General features: G+C 39.7%; 2 protein-coding genes across 2 annotated transcripts; both read right to left on the reverse strand.

The window, feature by feature from the left end:
- Positions 1-3,225: 3,225 nt before the first annotated feature.
- tlnrd1 (talin rod domain containing 1) lies at positions 3,226-6,223 on the reverse strand. The gene has a single exon (XM_061963868.2). It carries the CDS (start codon positions 4,817-4,819, stop codon positions 3,755-3,757), a length of 1,065 nt encoding a protein of 354 aa, XP_061819852.1. The 5' UTR covers positions 4,820-6,223; the 3' UTR covers positions 3,226-3,754.
- A 1,341-nt stretch (positions 6,224-7,564) lies between these two features.
- mesd (mesoderm development LRP chaperone) lies at positions 7,565-15,409 on the reverse strand. The gene is made up of 3 exons (XM_061963869.2): positions 15,211-15,409; positions 12,460-12,692; positions 7,565-8,373 (listed from the first exon to the last, which is right to left on the reverse strand). Exons 1-3 carry the CDS (start codon positions 15,367-15,369, stop codon positions 8,106-8,108), a joined length of 660 nt encoding a protein of 219 aa, XP_061819853.2. The 5' UTR covers positions 15,370-15,409; the 3' UTR covers positions 7,565-8,105.
- Positions 15,410-15,430: the final 21 nt, after the last annotated feature.

A 15,430-nucleotide genomic window follows, 5' to 3' on the forward strand; every position in this document is an offset into this window, starting at 1 on the left:
GAAATTTGTCAAACAGTTTAAGAACAACATTTCTCAATGAGCTATTGCAAGGAATTTAGGGATTTCACCATCTACGGTCCCAAATATCATCAAAAGGTTCAGAGAATCCGGAGAAATAACTGCACGTAAGCAATGATATTACGGAACTTTGATCCCTCAGGCGGTACTGCATCAAAAAGCGACATCAGTGTGTAAAGGATATCATTACATGGGCTCAGGAACACTTCAGAAAACCACTGTCAGTAACTACAGTTGGTCGATACATCTGTAAGTTCAAGTTAAAACTCTACTATGCAAAGCCAAAGCCATTTATCAACAACACCCAGAAACGTCACCGGCTTTGCTGGGCCCGAGCTCATCTAATATGGACTAATGCAAAGTGTAAAAGTGTTCTGTGGTCTGACGAGTCCACATTTCAAATTGTTTTTGGAAACTGTGGACGTTGTGTCCACCGGACCAAAGAAAAGAACCATCCGGACAAAGTTTAAAAGCCAGCCTCTGTGATGGTATGGGGGTGTATTAGTGCCCAAGGCATGTGTAACTTACACATCTGTGAAGGCACCATTAATGCTGAAAGGTACATACAGGTTTTGGAGCAACATATGCTGCCATTCAAGCAAAGTTATCATGGACACCCCTGCTTATTTCAGCAAGACAATACCAAGCCACGTGTTACAACAGCGTGGCTTCATAGTAAAAGAGTGCAGGTACTAGACTGGCATGCCTATAGTCCAGACCTGTCTCCCATTGAAAATGTGTGCCACAATATGTAGCTTAAAATACCACAACAGAGACCCCGGACTGTTGAACAACTTAAGCTGTACATCAAGCAAGAATGGTAAAGAATTCCACCTGAAAAGCTTCAAAAATTGGTCTCCTCAGTTCCCAAACGTTTGCTGAGTGTTGTTAAAAGGAAAGGCCATGTAACACAGTGGTAAAAATGCCCCTGTGCACACATTTTTTGCAATGTGTTGCTGCCATTGAATTCTAAGTTAATGATTATTTGCAAAAAAATATATGTTTCTCAGTTTGAACATTAAGTATCTTGCTTTGCAGCCAATTCAATTGAATATAAGTTGAAAATGATTTGCAAATCATTGTATTCTGTTTTTATTTACGAATTACATAACATGCCAACTTCACTGGTTTTGTGTTTTGTACATAAATAGTATTCATAATGCTATATAATTGGTATTATATAAATACTATGCAGGCCTACACAGAGCTAAATATATATTTTGGCGTACCCCAGGGATCAATACTGGGACCAAAATGATTTAATCTTTAAATGAACGACATTTGTAAAGTTACAAAAGACTTAAAGTTAGTACTATTTGCAGATGATACAACTGTGTTTTGTTTACATTGTTTTGAATCTCAGTAAAACAAAAATTACGTAATTCAGTAACAGTAGAAGACAAAGTCAAATACAAATACAAAAAAACCTAATATCAGTATGTAGAATTAAATTATGGAATAGATTCAGCAAGAAAGTTTAAAAAAAAAGTACTAATAGGATCCAGTTCAAGAAACTTTACAAACTCAAAGTGTTCACAAAGTATAAAGAAAAATCTTATTCAAACAAATTATCTTATTCATCTCATAGGTGAACCATAAATGACTTAACTATTTATTTATGAGAACTTTAATTAGTTTATTTATATATTTAATACTAATTTATTTATTCACTGTTTTGTCACAAATAGAAAACAAACAAATGGGTTAAAACTGCTATGATATGAAAAGGGGTAGGATTAAATAAGATGTGCTTCTTCGCACTCCTTTTCAGACATTATGTAATGAAAAACTCTAAATATGTTACATTGTAATAAACTGACATCAACCAACACATTTTATTTTACTTTTAGAATGAATTTTGATCTAAACAAGATACTTCCTTTTTAAAAAGTTGTGCCATTATTAATTAATTAGTCTTAACTTTAATTAATTGTCATCTTTTTTTGTATTTCTTTTTAAAGTTGTGTCATCTTCACTTTAAATTAATACACTATTCCTGATATTTAAATACTGGATAATTACTTTGCAGGTCAATACATTTTTCTTCTTTTTAAAAAAAAAAATTTTTGGCAGTCAAATTTGACTCATAATGGTTTATGATTCCTAATTTCTGTATTATGCAATCATGTCATGCCAGTTTTTAACTGTTTTTAAATAATCTTTATATACATTGGATTTACTTTTTAAAGCTGTGACGTCTACATTTAATAATAAATATCAGGTAACGTTAATTTAGGAATTATTAACAAGTGACACGTTACTCAAGTCATTTTTTGTCATGCTTAAAAAATATCTGAAAACATTTGTTTTCTTATTTTAATTTTGCATCAGCTTGAATTGAAATTAAATTAATTAATAAGTAATATAGAAATTCAATTGGTGCTTTGCCCCCCAAAACTGCAAAGCTCAACAAGTTAACTAGCATTTTAAAAAGACAAACTTTTGGAAAACAAATATTGTATCAAAACAATACGATAGAATGTAATACAAACAACTACAGTAGTTTTATGACTTTATGTAATAATAGTGAACAACATTTATCTTGAAGAGAAAACTTCTACAATATATCTTTCAAGCTTTTCCGTCAAACACACCATCAGCAGCTTCTCTATATTTTAATAAATAAATGACTACCTTAACACTGCTATTTTGAATGTCTTTGGCTGGCGTTATCGACTCATTCCGCTTCAGTATGATGCACTCACAGTGCTGCGCTCCAATTGTGTCATACATTTGACTATACGGTCGATCATTTCACTCAAAATACATCTTCCCCAGAGATGTTAAAAATGAGGATCTGCTATTCAACAACACTTGAGCTTGTGTTTGCTGACACCCTGGCATGAACTTCCATTCCTCCATGAGGAATAATCTCTGAAAGTATCCCACACCCAAATGAAATATTTACCTAACTATATTATTTCACTATTATTAACCCATAAGAATCCAAATAAGTACAATTAAATAATTAAAAACAATAAATTATATATCATACACTATACAAAATAAATGCAAATGCATCATTATTAAATTAAAAAGCATATTGATTTATGTTATACTATTTTAATTACTTTTTTAAAATATAAATAGTATAATTTATGCATTTTTGCATTGTGTAAAACAAAATTGAAACCTCAAATATTGTTGCAAATAACTTCCTCTATTGCATTTCAAGGCCTTTAAATAAATAGGTTGTAGCACAACATCTTATCAGAAACAGCATTTATTAATGGTTAAAATAAATACTCCATTACATGTCAAAACACATGAAAGTACTAAGTGAAGGTGAATAATGTGTAAAACAAACAAAACGAAAACAAAACTATGGCACATACGCACAGCAGCTTTTTTAAAGTAGAGATTCACACACGTTAGAAAAAAAAAAGCTAACTTAAAAGACACTCGTCACGGGAGAAGGTCAGTCTCTGGTAGGTTCACACATTCATCCTACAACACATTTTTACCAGCGCTGAAAACTGAGGTAAACTTTTCAGGTTTTGTCAGTTTGTGCAGAGCTCTCATGGGGTCGATGGAAGTGGTCTGATTATTGGGATTATCGTCACATCCAGCGTGACGTACAACCCTGCAGATGTGCTCATCGACTTGTCGGTACACTTTTGGAACAGCTAACAGGCCTACGTCATTTGTACTGACGAGACCTGACTAGCGGTGATGTCCCGAGTCTCTTTGGTTTGTTGGACAGGACAGAGTGCGACTACATTTTCTCCTCTTGGAACTAATTCACAGAATGAGAGTTGACTGGCGGCAGAGTCCTCGGCGAGGAGCGCTCTCTGAGAGCCTGAGTGAGCAGCGTGCAGCCGTCTGATATAGCGCATGCAGAGCTCCGCAGGCGCTCCCGGTAGTCAGCCATTTTGGAGCTGCTCTCAGGGTGCTGGGCGACGTCCCTGAGTCCCTGGGTGAGGAGGACGCATGCCGAAACAACGCTCATGGCGCCCCCCAACACCGCAGTCTGTACGGCCTTTCCTTCAGTGGAGATACTCGCAGCTCTTCCCAGGAACTGAGGCTCTGTGGCGAACCCGACCAGAGCGTTGACAGCGTGGACAAGAGCGCCGCTGAAGAGGACACAGCGGTTCCTTGTGAGCTCGCCGGGCTGGGTCTTAATCTCCCTCACACACGCCAAGAAGGCAGTGCCGCTGGTGCTCATGCTCTTGACGCTTAACTTGAACTGCTCTTTGGCAAAGCGGTCCCTGGACCTCTCGCTGGCCAGTGAAGAGATGTCCGTCAAAGTCTTAAGGTTGGTGGAGATGTTCTGGGAGATCTCCAGGAGGAGCTGAGGGGTGAGATCCGGCAAGGCAGTTCCTCGGAGGACGCCGCAGCTTTGTTCCACCTCGTGACGACAGCGGGTCACTTTGTAGCGGTCCACGAGACCAGGCGAGCAAGGCTGCGAGCCCGTGGTCTCCACCGCCGCCATATACGCAGCATGAGCGGAGCACTCTGTCAAAGAAACGACCAAATCGGCCATCTCTGACAGGCGTTCCCCCACCTCGGTGAATCTGCCCATGTTGAGCTGGCTCTGGATGTCATGCGTGAGAATTGAGAGCTCTTTGGTCCGTGCGATGACTGTGTCACGGCACTGGTCGAACGTGTCGGCCAACGCCATGCCCTCGGATGCCATAATCGGCCTGGTCTCGCTGGACAAGAGGAGGAGGTCGGCCACGAGCTGCATCTTGGCTTTACACGCATCACAGACAGACGAGAGACGCTTCCTCTGCTGCAGACTTCCACCGGGGGCGACAGCGGCTCCTTCGCCAGACGACTTGCCGGAGCCGCCACTCGCCATGATAGCGGAGTGGAAATGGTCGCTAGTCTTCTGCTCAGGTTACTTTTTTTTACTGCTGCCGCAAACTGCATTGTTCCATTTAGAACATTTCTATATCGGCCTCTGCTCCAATCTTTAAACGTTAAATCTGGCCAGAAAACAAAAAGTATTCCTTAGCTTCCTTCAAAGAACATTATATGCTGACTGAAGACTTACAAATGAAAAAAATGACTGCATTATTTGAATGGCATTGTTAGGTAAACTGTATTCAAACCTAAATTACTATTTGCCATACTCCCACAATGGCTTATATAAGTCATAATTAATAAAGCTACAAGCTTTAAATGCCCTGAATTTAAAAAAAAAACAAGTCTAACAAGTTAAATTATACACACAATCCCACATACTGCAATTCGTGCGGTCTAAAAAGCATCCATATGGCAGATTTGATATGTTTTATGCACTTGGAATTAGATCGGTTTCTGTGCTAATTAGTCAAATGTTAAAAACGTTAATAGATAGCAAACTGAAGTGTCTTTCAACAGGATATCATTTTAAGTCCACCCTGAGGAGAGCTGATGGTGTGCAGCGGCAGCTTGACCAACCGCTGGCCCGGTCTGGCGCACTGGGGAAACACCGGGCACCACCCGGCCAGCACGTCTGGACAGCGGGAAGAGGTGGCTCTCCCTCGGACACCATCCTTCTATCAATCCCGCTCACGTCGGATCAATCCAGTCGGTTAAAGTCCATCCAGTTTCAAGCTGGTGTTGACGTACACTCCCCGGTTACAAGCTAGCTGCGGTCTGCCGGACTCCATTCGCACCGTCCGGATGTCCACCTCCTCCTAGCAGTCTTTACACGGGACGACGGCGCCTGGAAGCCCGCGTTGCCTGGATGTCCACTCGCTTCTCTGATCCATGGCGCTCGATGTAGTCCACTAGCGAGGATTTAAAGTGTGTTTGTAAGAAGTGTCCGTTATTCCCGCAGCTACAAAGTGCTGCTCCCGCTGAACAGCGACGAGGAAGCGGGGAGGGTGTGGTCGCGCTGGACGCAGCCAACTTGGAAGGAACACATTGGTAAAAAGTAGAACTCCACTACGAACAACCGCCCTCTACGTTGACCAGTCCGGTAAAGTGAGTCCAGGACGGGAATATCCGCGGAAGACGTTCAATGATGAAGACTTTGCTTTAAAAAACGACGCTGCCATGAGACATCCCCTCCGCGTCAAGTGAGTCGCTGTCACACATCCCGGATGTGAGGCTTTTCAAAATAAAGACACCATTTTCAATCGTACTTCCTCCACAACTAAACATTATTTTTCAAATACTAATCATATGCTTATTTAAAACATACTTTAAAATAACTTATTTGGTTTTACTATTTTCAGGATTGCTCTAAACCGTATGTACTGTACTTTAAAATGACTTATTTGATTATAGTATACTTTTAGGCGTGTTCTGGACCACATGTACTGTATAGTTAAGATTGTGTGTGTTGATGTCCAGAGTACAGCAGGTCATTTTCAGCCTGTAACTTATTTGCATAATTGTAAAAATAATTCCATTAATTTTCTACAGCTTGTCTCTTTCTGTGTCACGGGGGTGCTGGCACCTATCCCAGCTGCACTCAGGTAGGTGGAAGGCAGCGTACACCCTGGACAAGTCGCCACCTCATCACAGGGCCAACACAGATAGACAACCATTCACACTCACGTTCACATACTGGGGCCAATTTAGTGTTGTCCATCAGCCTATCACCAGGCACATGTCTGTTATTTAGATAACCTAATTATTAAACAATCCAAAAATGTTGTGTTGGAGGTGGAAGGAAGCCGGGCACCCAGAAAAAAACACGCAGTCACAAGGAAAACATGCAAACTTCACACAGAAAGGCCGTGCAAATAAATCAAATTATTAATTGAATATACAATTAGATTTTAAAAAAGGCTTTTCTTTAAACCAATAACAGAACGCTAAATTGTTTCATTCAGATGGCTTTGCATGTATTGACCTACATTGGATTGTTTTTTAGCATCTTTATTGTGCAGAATGTTTCAAAGTGTCACATGGTCCCTTTACTGTTTATGTGTGCAACCCTCCCCGGAAAATGTTTGGACACTCCTGTCCTACACTAATGCATAATGGATTATATTTTGTATATAGCGCTTTCCTATACTCAAAGCACTTTACACTTAGAACCCACCATTCATTCACATAAACCATTGTACTTCAAATTCTGGTCATATTTCACATATAATTGTGGAAAAATAAATGAGCCTTTAGATGGTCATTTGGTTTCAGAAACTAATGTTGTGGGGTCTCGTGTATGTATGAATAAACAAATCATACCCCAGTTTTAGTTTGTGAAGTTCCGTTACCTTTACGTTTAACCAATAACACTTTAAAAGTGTTAAACGGGTCCTATACACCTTAATGCTTTTACTAATGAACTCCCTAAGTGACATACAGTAAAATATACATTAAGTATTTAATCTCTTCTGACAGTAATGTGACTATCCCAGGATATGGCATCACCCAAAACGGCAATCTAGCTCATTTCCAAAAGCGTATTTTTCATAAAATACTCATTCTCAGTCAATTTACCAACTGTAATGTTTTAATAGGGTGTGAAATATTACAATTCAACTCTTCTTATTAAATATTTTTAATGAATTCATAGACAAGTCAAGAAGATATCTATATAGCATAAGGTGATGGATTTGTCACAATAGATAAATTGCTAATAAAAAACCTCAATAAATGTCAGTTTCTGTAATCTAAGATCAGCAATACACCAGTTTATTGCGTAGAATTAATGGAATATGTTCAAATACACAGAGATTTGTCAATGGCACTGTAGTGTTGAAAAAACATTTATTCTTATGTTGCGTGAAAATAAAAAATAAAAATGTGTGAGCTGATTTGAACATTTTGAAGTGTTGCTGGACATTAACAGTCCCAGACAAACCAGAACCTAAAGTCCAGTTGAATGCCTCCAACATGTTTATCTGTACCAGGGAAATGAACACACCACATAATTAACTGATTTCATGACTACCTTCAAAAAGTGAGATTATAGGATCATGTTAAGTACTGAAATATATCCCAGGTGCTATGTTTCCATTGATGAGACATCACTGTCGTGATGACAGCTTTTGTCAAGGGTCTGATTTCAAGAGTGTATTTGTAATGCAACGTGTTGCTCAGAAAACACCAATGGGAGTGCTCAGCAGTGAAGGGAATCGACCCAGAAAGATTGATTAGTTCATTGATTAATGACTTTGAAGTGGACAAAACTTGATAGTCCATCATAGTTCCTCTTGTCTATTGTTGGCTCTGTTGCCCTCCAAATCTACCTTCTTACTCTCCGTCTTCTTTTTCTTACTCTTTTTGGCGTTCACTTCGTTCTGCTGCTTGTGTTTGCCGTCGTCCTTGCTGGCAGCCTTCCCTGGGAATACCTGTCCTTCTACCGTGACATCCATGCATCGCTCCTGGGTCAGTAGGAAGTCTTTCACTTCCCAGGCTAAGCTGCCATCTCGCAACATAAAGATCACCCTGTTGGAGCCCACCACAAACCTGCAGTGCGACAGAGAAATGCAGTTGTCGTGATTTTTTTTTTTTTAAGTGTAATCATAACATAATAATCTTTAGGGGGCGGGTGTGGGATAAGTATTTGATCAACCATCACACATTCTGACTCCCACAGAGCGTTTTTGATTGTAGCCCTGTCCTTTTAGGAAAGCACTCTTAGTCATAACTCTTTATGTGGACAAATGACTCCTGTCACACAAACAGCCACTTCACCACAATGGCTGAAGAGCTGTCAAAGGATAAGATTGTATACCCGGACAAGTCTGGAATGGACTACAAAACCATAAAAAAAAAAAGAAGCTAAAGTACCAATGATTGTCACACACACACACTAGGTGTGACAAAATTATTCTCTGCATTAGACCCATCACCCTTGATTACCCCTTTGGGAGGTGAGGGGAGCAGTGAGCAGCAGCGGTGGCCACGCCCGGGAATCATTTTTTGTGATTTAACCCCCAATTCCAACCCTTGATGCTGAGTGCCAATCAGGGAGGTAATGGGTCCCATTTTTATAGTCTTTGGGATGACTCGGCCGGGGTTTAAACTCACAACCTACCGATCTCAGGGCGGACACTCTAACCACTATGCCACTGAGTAGGTTCAGCAAGACAGGGCTTGGTAAGCTCCCTTATGGAAAGTATGATAGGGTTTCTCATACAAACCCTGTTTCCATATGAGTTGGGAAATTGTGTTAGATGTAAATATAAACGGAATACAATGATTTGCAAATCCTTTTCAAGCTGTTTTTATACCCAATCATGGCACCTGTTCCCAATTAGCCTGCACACCTGTGGGATGTTCCAAATAAGTGTTTGATGAGCATTCCTCAACTTTATCAGTATTTATTGCCACCTTTCCCAACTTCTTTGTCACGTGTTGCTGGCATCAAATTCTAAAGTTAATGATTTGCAAAAAAAAAAAAAAAAAATGTTTATCAGTTTGAACATCAAATATGTTGTCTTTGTAGCATATTCAACTGAATATGGGTTGAAAATGATTTGCAAATCATTGTATTCCGTTTATATTTACATCTAATACAATTTCCCAACTCATGGAAACGGGGTTTGTACATGAATCTCTTTGTGGCGGACATTTGGGCAAAACAAGACAAAAAGGGTCTAGCAACATATCAAGAGAGAAAAGACTTTTGGAGACTAAAACGGAAAGGCTCTTATAAAGGTGAGATGTCTTCTGGTTTACAGTGGCAAAAGTATACATGTCTGTGCTCAAGTTCAAGAACATGGCAGTTCATCTTCTATTTGCTGGATTTATTAAGTTGATGAACAATGTTATCAATGAAACAAAGACATTAACCTGTAAAAATAACTACATTTAATGAAATCTGTCTGTTGTCACTCTATATTCTGATCATCTTCAGAAGTCAGTCATACAAAATAGAGTCCACTCAGTAATACAGTGAGTCTCAACTATTTTCTGTCACGGCCCTCGCAGTAGAAATATTTTTTTCACGCCCCCTGAATTGAAATACTATTGAAACCTGATATCTATTGACTTTTCTGAATTTGTTAAGATAATTGTTGACTACCACTTGCTCCAAACAAAAGCTTTAGTCTACTTAAGGATATTTTAGTATACTAGGGGTGCAACATCTTAACTGTGAGTTCTTTTAATGTTTCCCTCTTGTTTTCAAGTGTGTTTACCATATCTTTTGTGGACTTTTTGAATCTGCACTGAAACCACTTCATTTCTCCATTGTGAGATGAATGAAAATCGATCTTATCCTATCAGGGTCATGTACCTTGTTATTAGGGTAATTATGACATCCTCACAATTCAGTATGTACCTTGGTATTAGGGTCATAGTTAGTATGTCAATACAGACATATGAATAATAAAGGATTAGATTTTCTAAACTCTCTAAGCGCTTCACAGAGAACTGAGAACCCATCATTCATTCACTCCACATTCACATTTGATGGTGGTAAGCTATGTATTGCCACAGCTGCCCTTGGGTAGACCAACAAAAGCATGGTTGTTAATTTGCGCCTAAGGTCCCTCCGACCACCACCTAACATTCATTCACATTCATACACCAGTGTGAGCGGCACTGGGAGCAAGGCAAGAGAAGAGTCTTGCCCAAGAACACAACGGCCATGACTCTGGACTCAAACAAGGCACCCTCAAATGGCTAGACAGCTGCTCGATCTTCTGAGTCACACTACCCCTAAAAAAGAGAACAAAATGCCAAGCCATAAAACTGCTTACACTTTGAACTTGAATGAGTTCCCAAATAAATCATAAAAAACTACAAACCACTGGCAGCTAATTCTCCAATATATACAATTGTGAAATAAAAGATGAGCATACAGAAACAAATGACAGATTTTGATACATTTTGTCTGTATCAGATATACTAAACCACTCATCCATACGTCATCAGCATTGTTAAAGTATAAATATCAATCAATCAATCAATCAATCAATCAATGTTTATTTATATAGCCCTAAATCACAAGTGTCTCAAAGGGCTGCACAAGCCACAACGACATCCTCGGTATAGCCCACATATGTATAAACAAATTAGTCATCTCGGTTGTTAGTAAGCACATGCCTACAATAGTACAATATAGCTCAATAACAATGATCTTTGTTTTTAGATAATGTTGGCGGGGGAAATTAAAAATGCTGTACACACATTGGACACTCATGGTTTACATGTTTATTTTTAGTTAAAGGGGAACTGCACTTTTTTGGGAATTTTGCCTATCATTATGAAAGACAAGGATGGATATTTTTTTACGCATTCGAAATCGGAAATAAATGTCAATAAAATGAGAGGTCCTCTATTTCGTCCATAAAATCCAATAAATAACCATCCAAAAAGCACCAACAATACTCCATCGACATTTTGTGATTTGAATATTAACCAAGTATTAGTGATATCGTTAATATAAGCGCTAACACAGACAAACTATTTAGAGCGGCACTGTGACCACAAGCTTGTGTACAATTTCAACATGATCGACTGGAAAGGTGTTTTCTTGCTTTTTTGCTCTCTGGAAGTTTATTCTAGATCATAAATCATGCCTTACACCTGGACAGAAGAAGTCTAAGGATGTATTCCAACAAGGTGGTACACTTTGACAGCTATTTTAAGACCCGAAAATGGCGAGAACGAAACCAAAATACGATGCCCCCCAGCTCCTGCCCCGTTTCTTTGTGAGGATTATGAGTCATTTTTCATCTAAAACGGGAATATAACAAGCTTCTATCAGTCGGCATCACAATGACAGCAGACATTGAACAGTAAGTGATGTGTTTGATGTGTTTTATGTTTGTTTGCTCTCATGAAGTCTGCGGTGAGCATTCATTAGTGATAAAGGAAAAAAAAGCAAACGTGACGCGTTTTTGAAATTGATGCGTCACGTATGCTTAAAATGATCAAAATACATAAATATTGTATGTTATTATAAATGTACCTGTTACTACATTACATATATACTTACATCATGTATATACAACCCTAATGGAGATGTTTGGATGTTTTTTAAGGGCTTTATAGGCAGAATACAGCGGCTCCCATTGGCTCCATTGTAAGGTGACTTTTGATTACATTTATTTAATATTCATAATGCATCCATCGTCATGTCACTCGTAATGATTGTGAACGATAGGCAAAATTCCAAAAAAGTGCAGTTCCCCTTTAAGTACAACAATGCAGAAAAATGCAACAGTAAGAATTTGATCAGTGCACATTTTTTTCCTCAATGTTGCACCCCTAAAGTATTATAGTATTTACCTACAGTATTTACGGTAAATCCAAGGGCTATGTATGCTTCCTCATATTTCTTGGTCAGACTGTTGATTAATTAAAGCACTGCTGCACTAAAGCTGTAAGCGTGTGTATCGTTCAAGCATTTAAAAAACGCTTATACAGTACTTGAAGTCAGTCCCCCGTCTATCACGACCCCCGACACCTCACCACACCCCCTTGGAGACCCCGCCCCATTGCAGTAATAGTACTGAATTCAGACTTGTAAATAAAATTTAAATTCCTCACGAGAATTCCTGGTGTCAAATAAAGAAATGGTCTATATTTAGTGTATAATACCTTTGAATGTCATAGTTGGCATTAAAAAGGCTGCCCTGCCACAAGCCTGTTATCTCCTCCGTCTCCTTTTCTGTGGGGTCTCCCGACACTGTGGCAAAAACCATGAGGGTCCTGCCCTTCTTGGACATCTTCAGCAGCTCTTCAGGTTTGGACGAATCAACTTTGGAGATGTCAATGGGAGGAGGAGACCTGCGGTGCTCTGGAAGGTCTCCCTCCTCAATGTCATCATCTTTCTGTGGAGACAGGACAGGACAATGAGTAACGAAACTTCCATGTCAGTGGGGTTGCAAGCTAAGCGTCATGCATCCCATTAAAATGTATAAAAGGACACAGTAAACTGACATCCTGCAGTGACACACCTAATTCTTCCCATGAAAAACCATTCATTATGAACAACTCCTGTTCAAAATCAAAGTAACTTGCAAAATAAACCTCATTGTAAGCAGGCTAAACAAATTCTGTCTCAACCTTCTGTGCTTCTGCTCAATGTAGAATGATGTAACCTACAGTAAGTCACTCTCGAGATGTCACATGACATTTTATGTTGCTCCTCCGCGGCAAGGTGAGCCAGGGGCAGACGGATTTTCAAGCAGCAAACAAAACGTCATCCACTGCTATAAACTTATCAAATTTTGAATTGTGCATGTTTAATTTCAGATACATTTTTTAACATAAATGAATAGATTGGCAACACTAAATTGGCCCTAGTGTGTGAATGTGAGTGTGAATGTTGTCTATCTGTGTTGGCCTTGAGATGAGGTGACGACTTGTCCAGGGTGTACACCACCTTCCGCCCGAATGCAGCTGAGGAAGGCTCCAGCACCCCCCGCGACCCCGAAAGGGACAAGCGGTAGAAAATGAATGGATGGATGGAATATACCTGTATATGTTAGTTATAATCATACCACACCACCATCAAATGAGTTAACCACTACAATGTTTAAGAAAAAGAATATTAGGAATAGAAATAAATATACAATTTAAATTGGGACCAATTTAACTATCCAGTGACCTAGACAAATAACTACATGTGTCTATCTGTGTTGGCCCTGTGATGAGGTGGCGACTTGTCCAGGGTGTACCCCGCCTTCCGCCCGATTGTAGCTGAGATAGACTCCAGCACCCCCCGCGACCCCAAAGGGAATAAGCGGTAGAAAATGGATGGATGTGTGGATAGGGCCACAATTTGTTGCCAAATATCGACAATAAAACTTATTGCTGACAAACTATTAACTATAGCATAAAAAAACGAGTAACGTTTAATAAGACAATTAGAGCTCTGTCAATAAGAAATACAACCCATATAGCCACACTTACAATCGTTTTACCTAATATAGTACAGTAGAACGCCTTGAGTGTGTTCTACAGTAGATTACAGTACTCACTGGAGGACCCTCCAAGCATCATTGCTGTGGGCATTGCTCGGTCACGCCGTAGAAAAACTTCACATCCTGGGTAATTCCTCAAGGGGCGTTCCAATTGAAATTTCGACTTTCCAGCACACATTGAATGATTGATTGAAACTTTTATTAGTAGATTGCACAGTGAAGTACATATTCCGTACAATTGACCACTAAATGGTAACACCCAAATAAGTTTTTCAACTTGTTTAAGTCGTGGTCCACTTAAATTGATTCATGATACAGATATATACTATAAAACATATGCTAACATCATAATACAGTCATCATACAAGATAATCATCAGAGTATATACATTGAATTATTTACATTATTTACAATCCGGGGTGTGGGATATGGAGGGGAGGGGAGGGGTTAGGTTTGGTTGGTATCAACACTTCAGTAATCAACAATCAGCATCAACAATTGCATCATCAGAGAAATTGACATTGAAACAGTGTAGGACTGACTTGGTAGGATATGTACAGCAAGTAGTGGGCATAGAGAGAGAGATCAGAAAGTAAAAGAAAAAGTGTCTACATTTGATTATTTACAATCCGAAGAGGTATTATGTGGAAGGGAGGGTGTTAGTTTAGGGTTGTAGTTGCCTGGAGGTGTTCTTTTAGTGCGGTTTTGAAGGAGGATAGAGATGCCCTTTCTTTTACACCTGTTGGGAACGCATTCCACATTGATGTGGCATAGAAGGAGAATGAGTTAAGACCTTTGTTAGTTTGGAATCTGGGTTTAACGTTGTTAGTGGAGCTCCCCCTGGTGTTGTGGTTATGGCGGTCATTTACGTTAAGGAAGTAGTTTGACATGTACTTTGCGACTTTGGGTATTTAGAAAAGCGCTATATAAATCCCAGGTATTATTATTACTTCGGTATCAGGGAGGTGTAGCGGATTTTATAGACTAGGCTCAGTGCAAGTTGTTTTACTTAATGCCCATGTGTAGTGTACACAACATCCATCCATCCATTTTTCTACCGCTTGTCCCTTTTGGGGTCGCTGGAGCCTATCTCAGCTGCATTCGGGCGGAAGGCGGGGTACACCCTGGACAAGTCGCTACCTCATCGCAGGGCCAACACAGATAGACAGCATACTTACTACAATTATTGGCAAATGTATTCTCTCTGCGACAAAGACACCGCCTTAAATGGTGGATGCAAATTAAGATAGTGGCAGTAGTTTGTATGAAGGTATAAACATAAAACAATTGTTCCTCGTGTTTATGCAAGTGACATCTTGTATGTTGCTCGTACAGTTGCAGTGTGGTCATGCGCTGCTACATGTAGGCTAGCTAACCTAAGCTAACGGGGACACACCGAATAAAAACGTCAGCATGCGAGTACCTCCCATTCCTCAAGGAGCCGCGCCATGTCTGCGTCATTGTAGTCTCTGATGTCTTTCTTCTTCTTCTTTGGCTTATCCTTGCTTTCGGTCGCTACACAGTAAAGCAGAAAAGTACAAAAGAGAAGCACGACATACTTTCGCCGACCATGAGGAGCCATGTTTACAGATGGTGCGATCTGATTGGCTCAGCTCCTTTTCCGGTCACGAGACGACTCAGCT

Source organism: Nerophis lumbriciformis, linkage group LG06 (genome assembly GCF_033978685.3).
Source record: "Nerophis lumbriciformis linkage group LG06, RoL_Nlum_v2.1, whole genome shotgun sequence".
NCBI lineage: Eukaryota > Metazoa > Chordata > Actinopteri > Syngnathiformes > Syngnathidae > Nerophis > Nerophis lumbriciformis.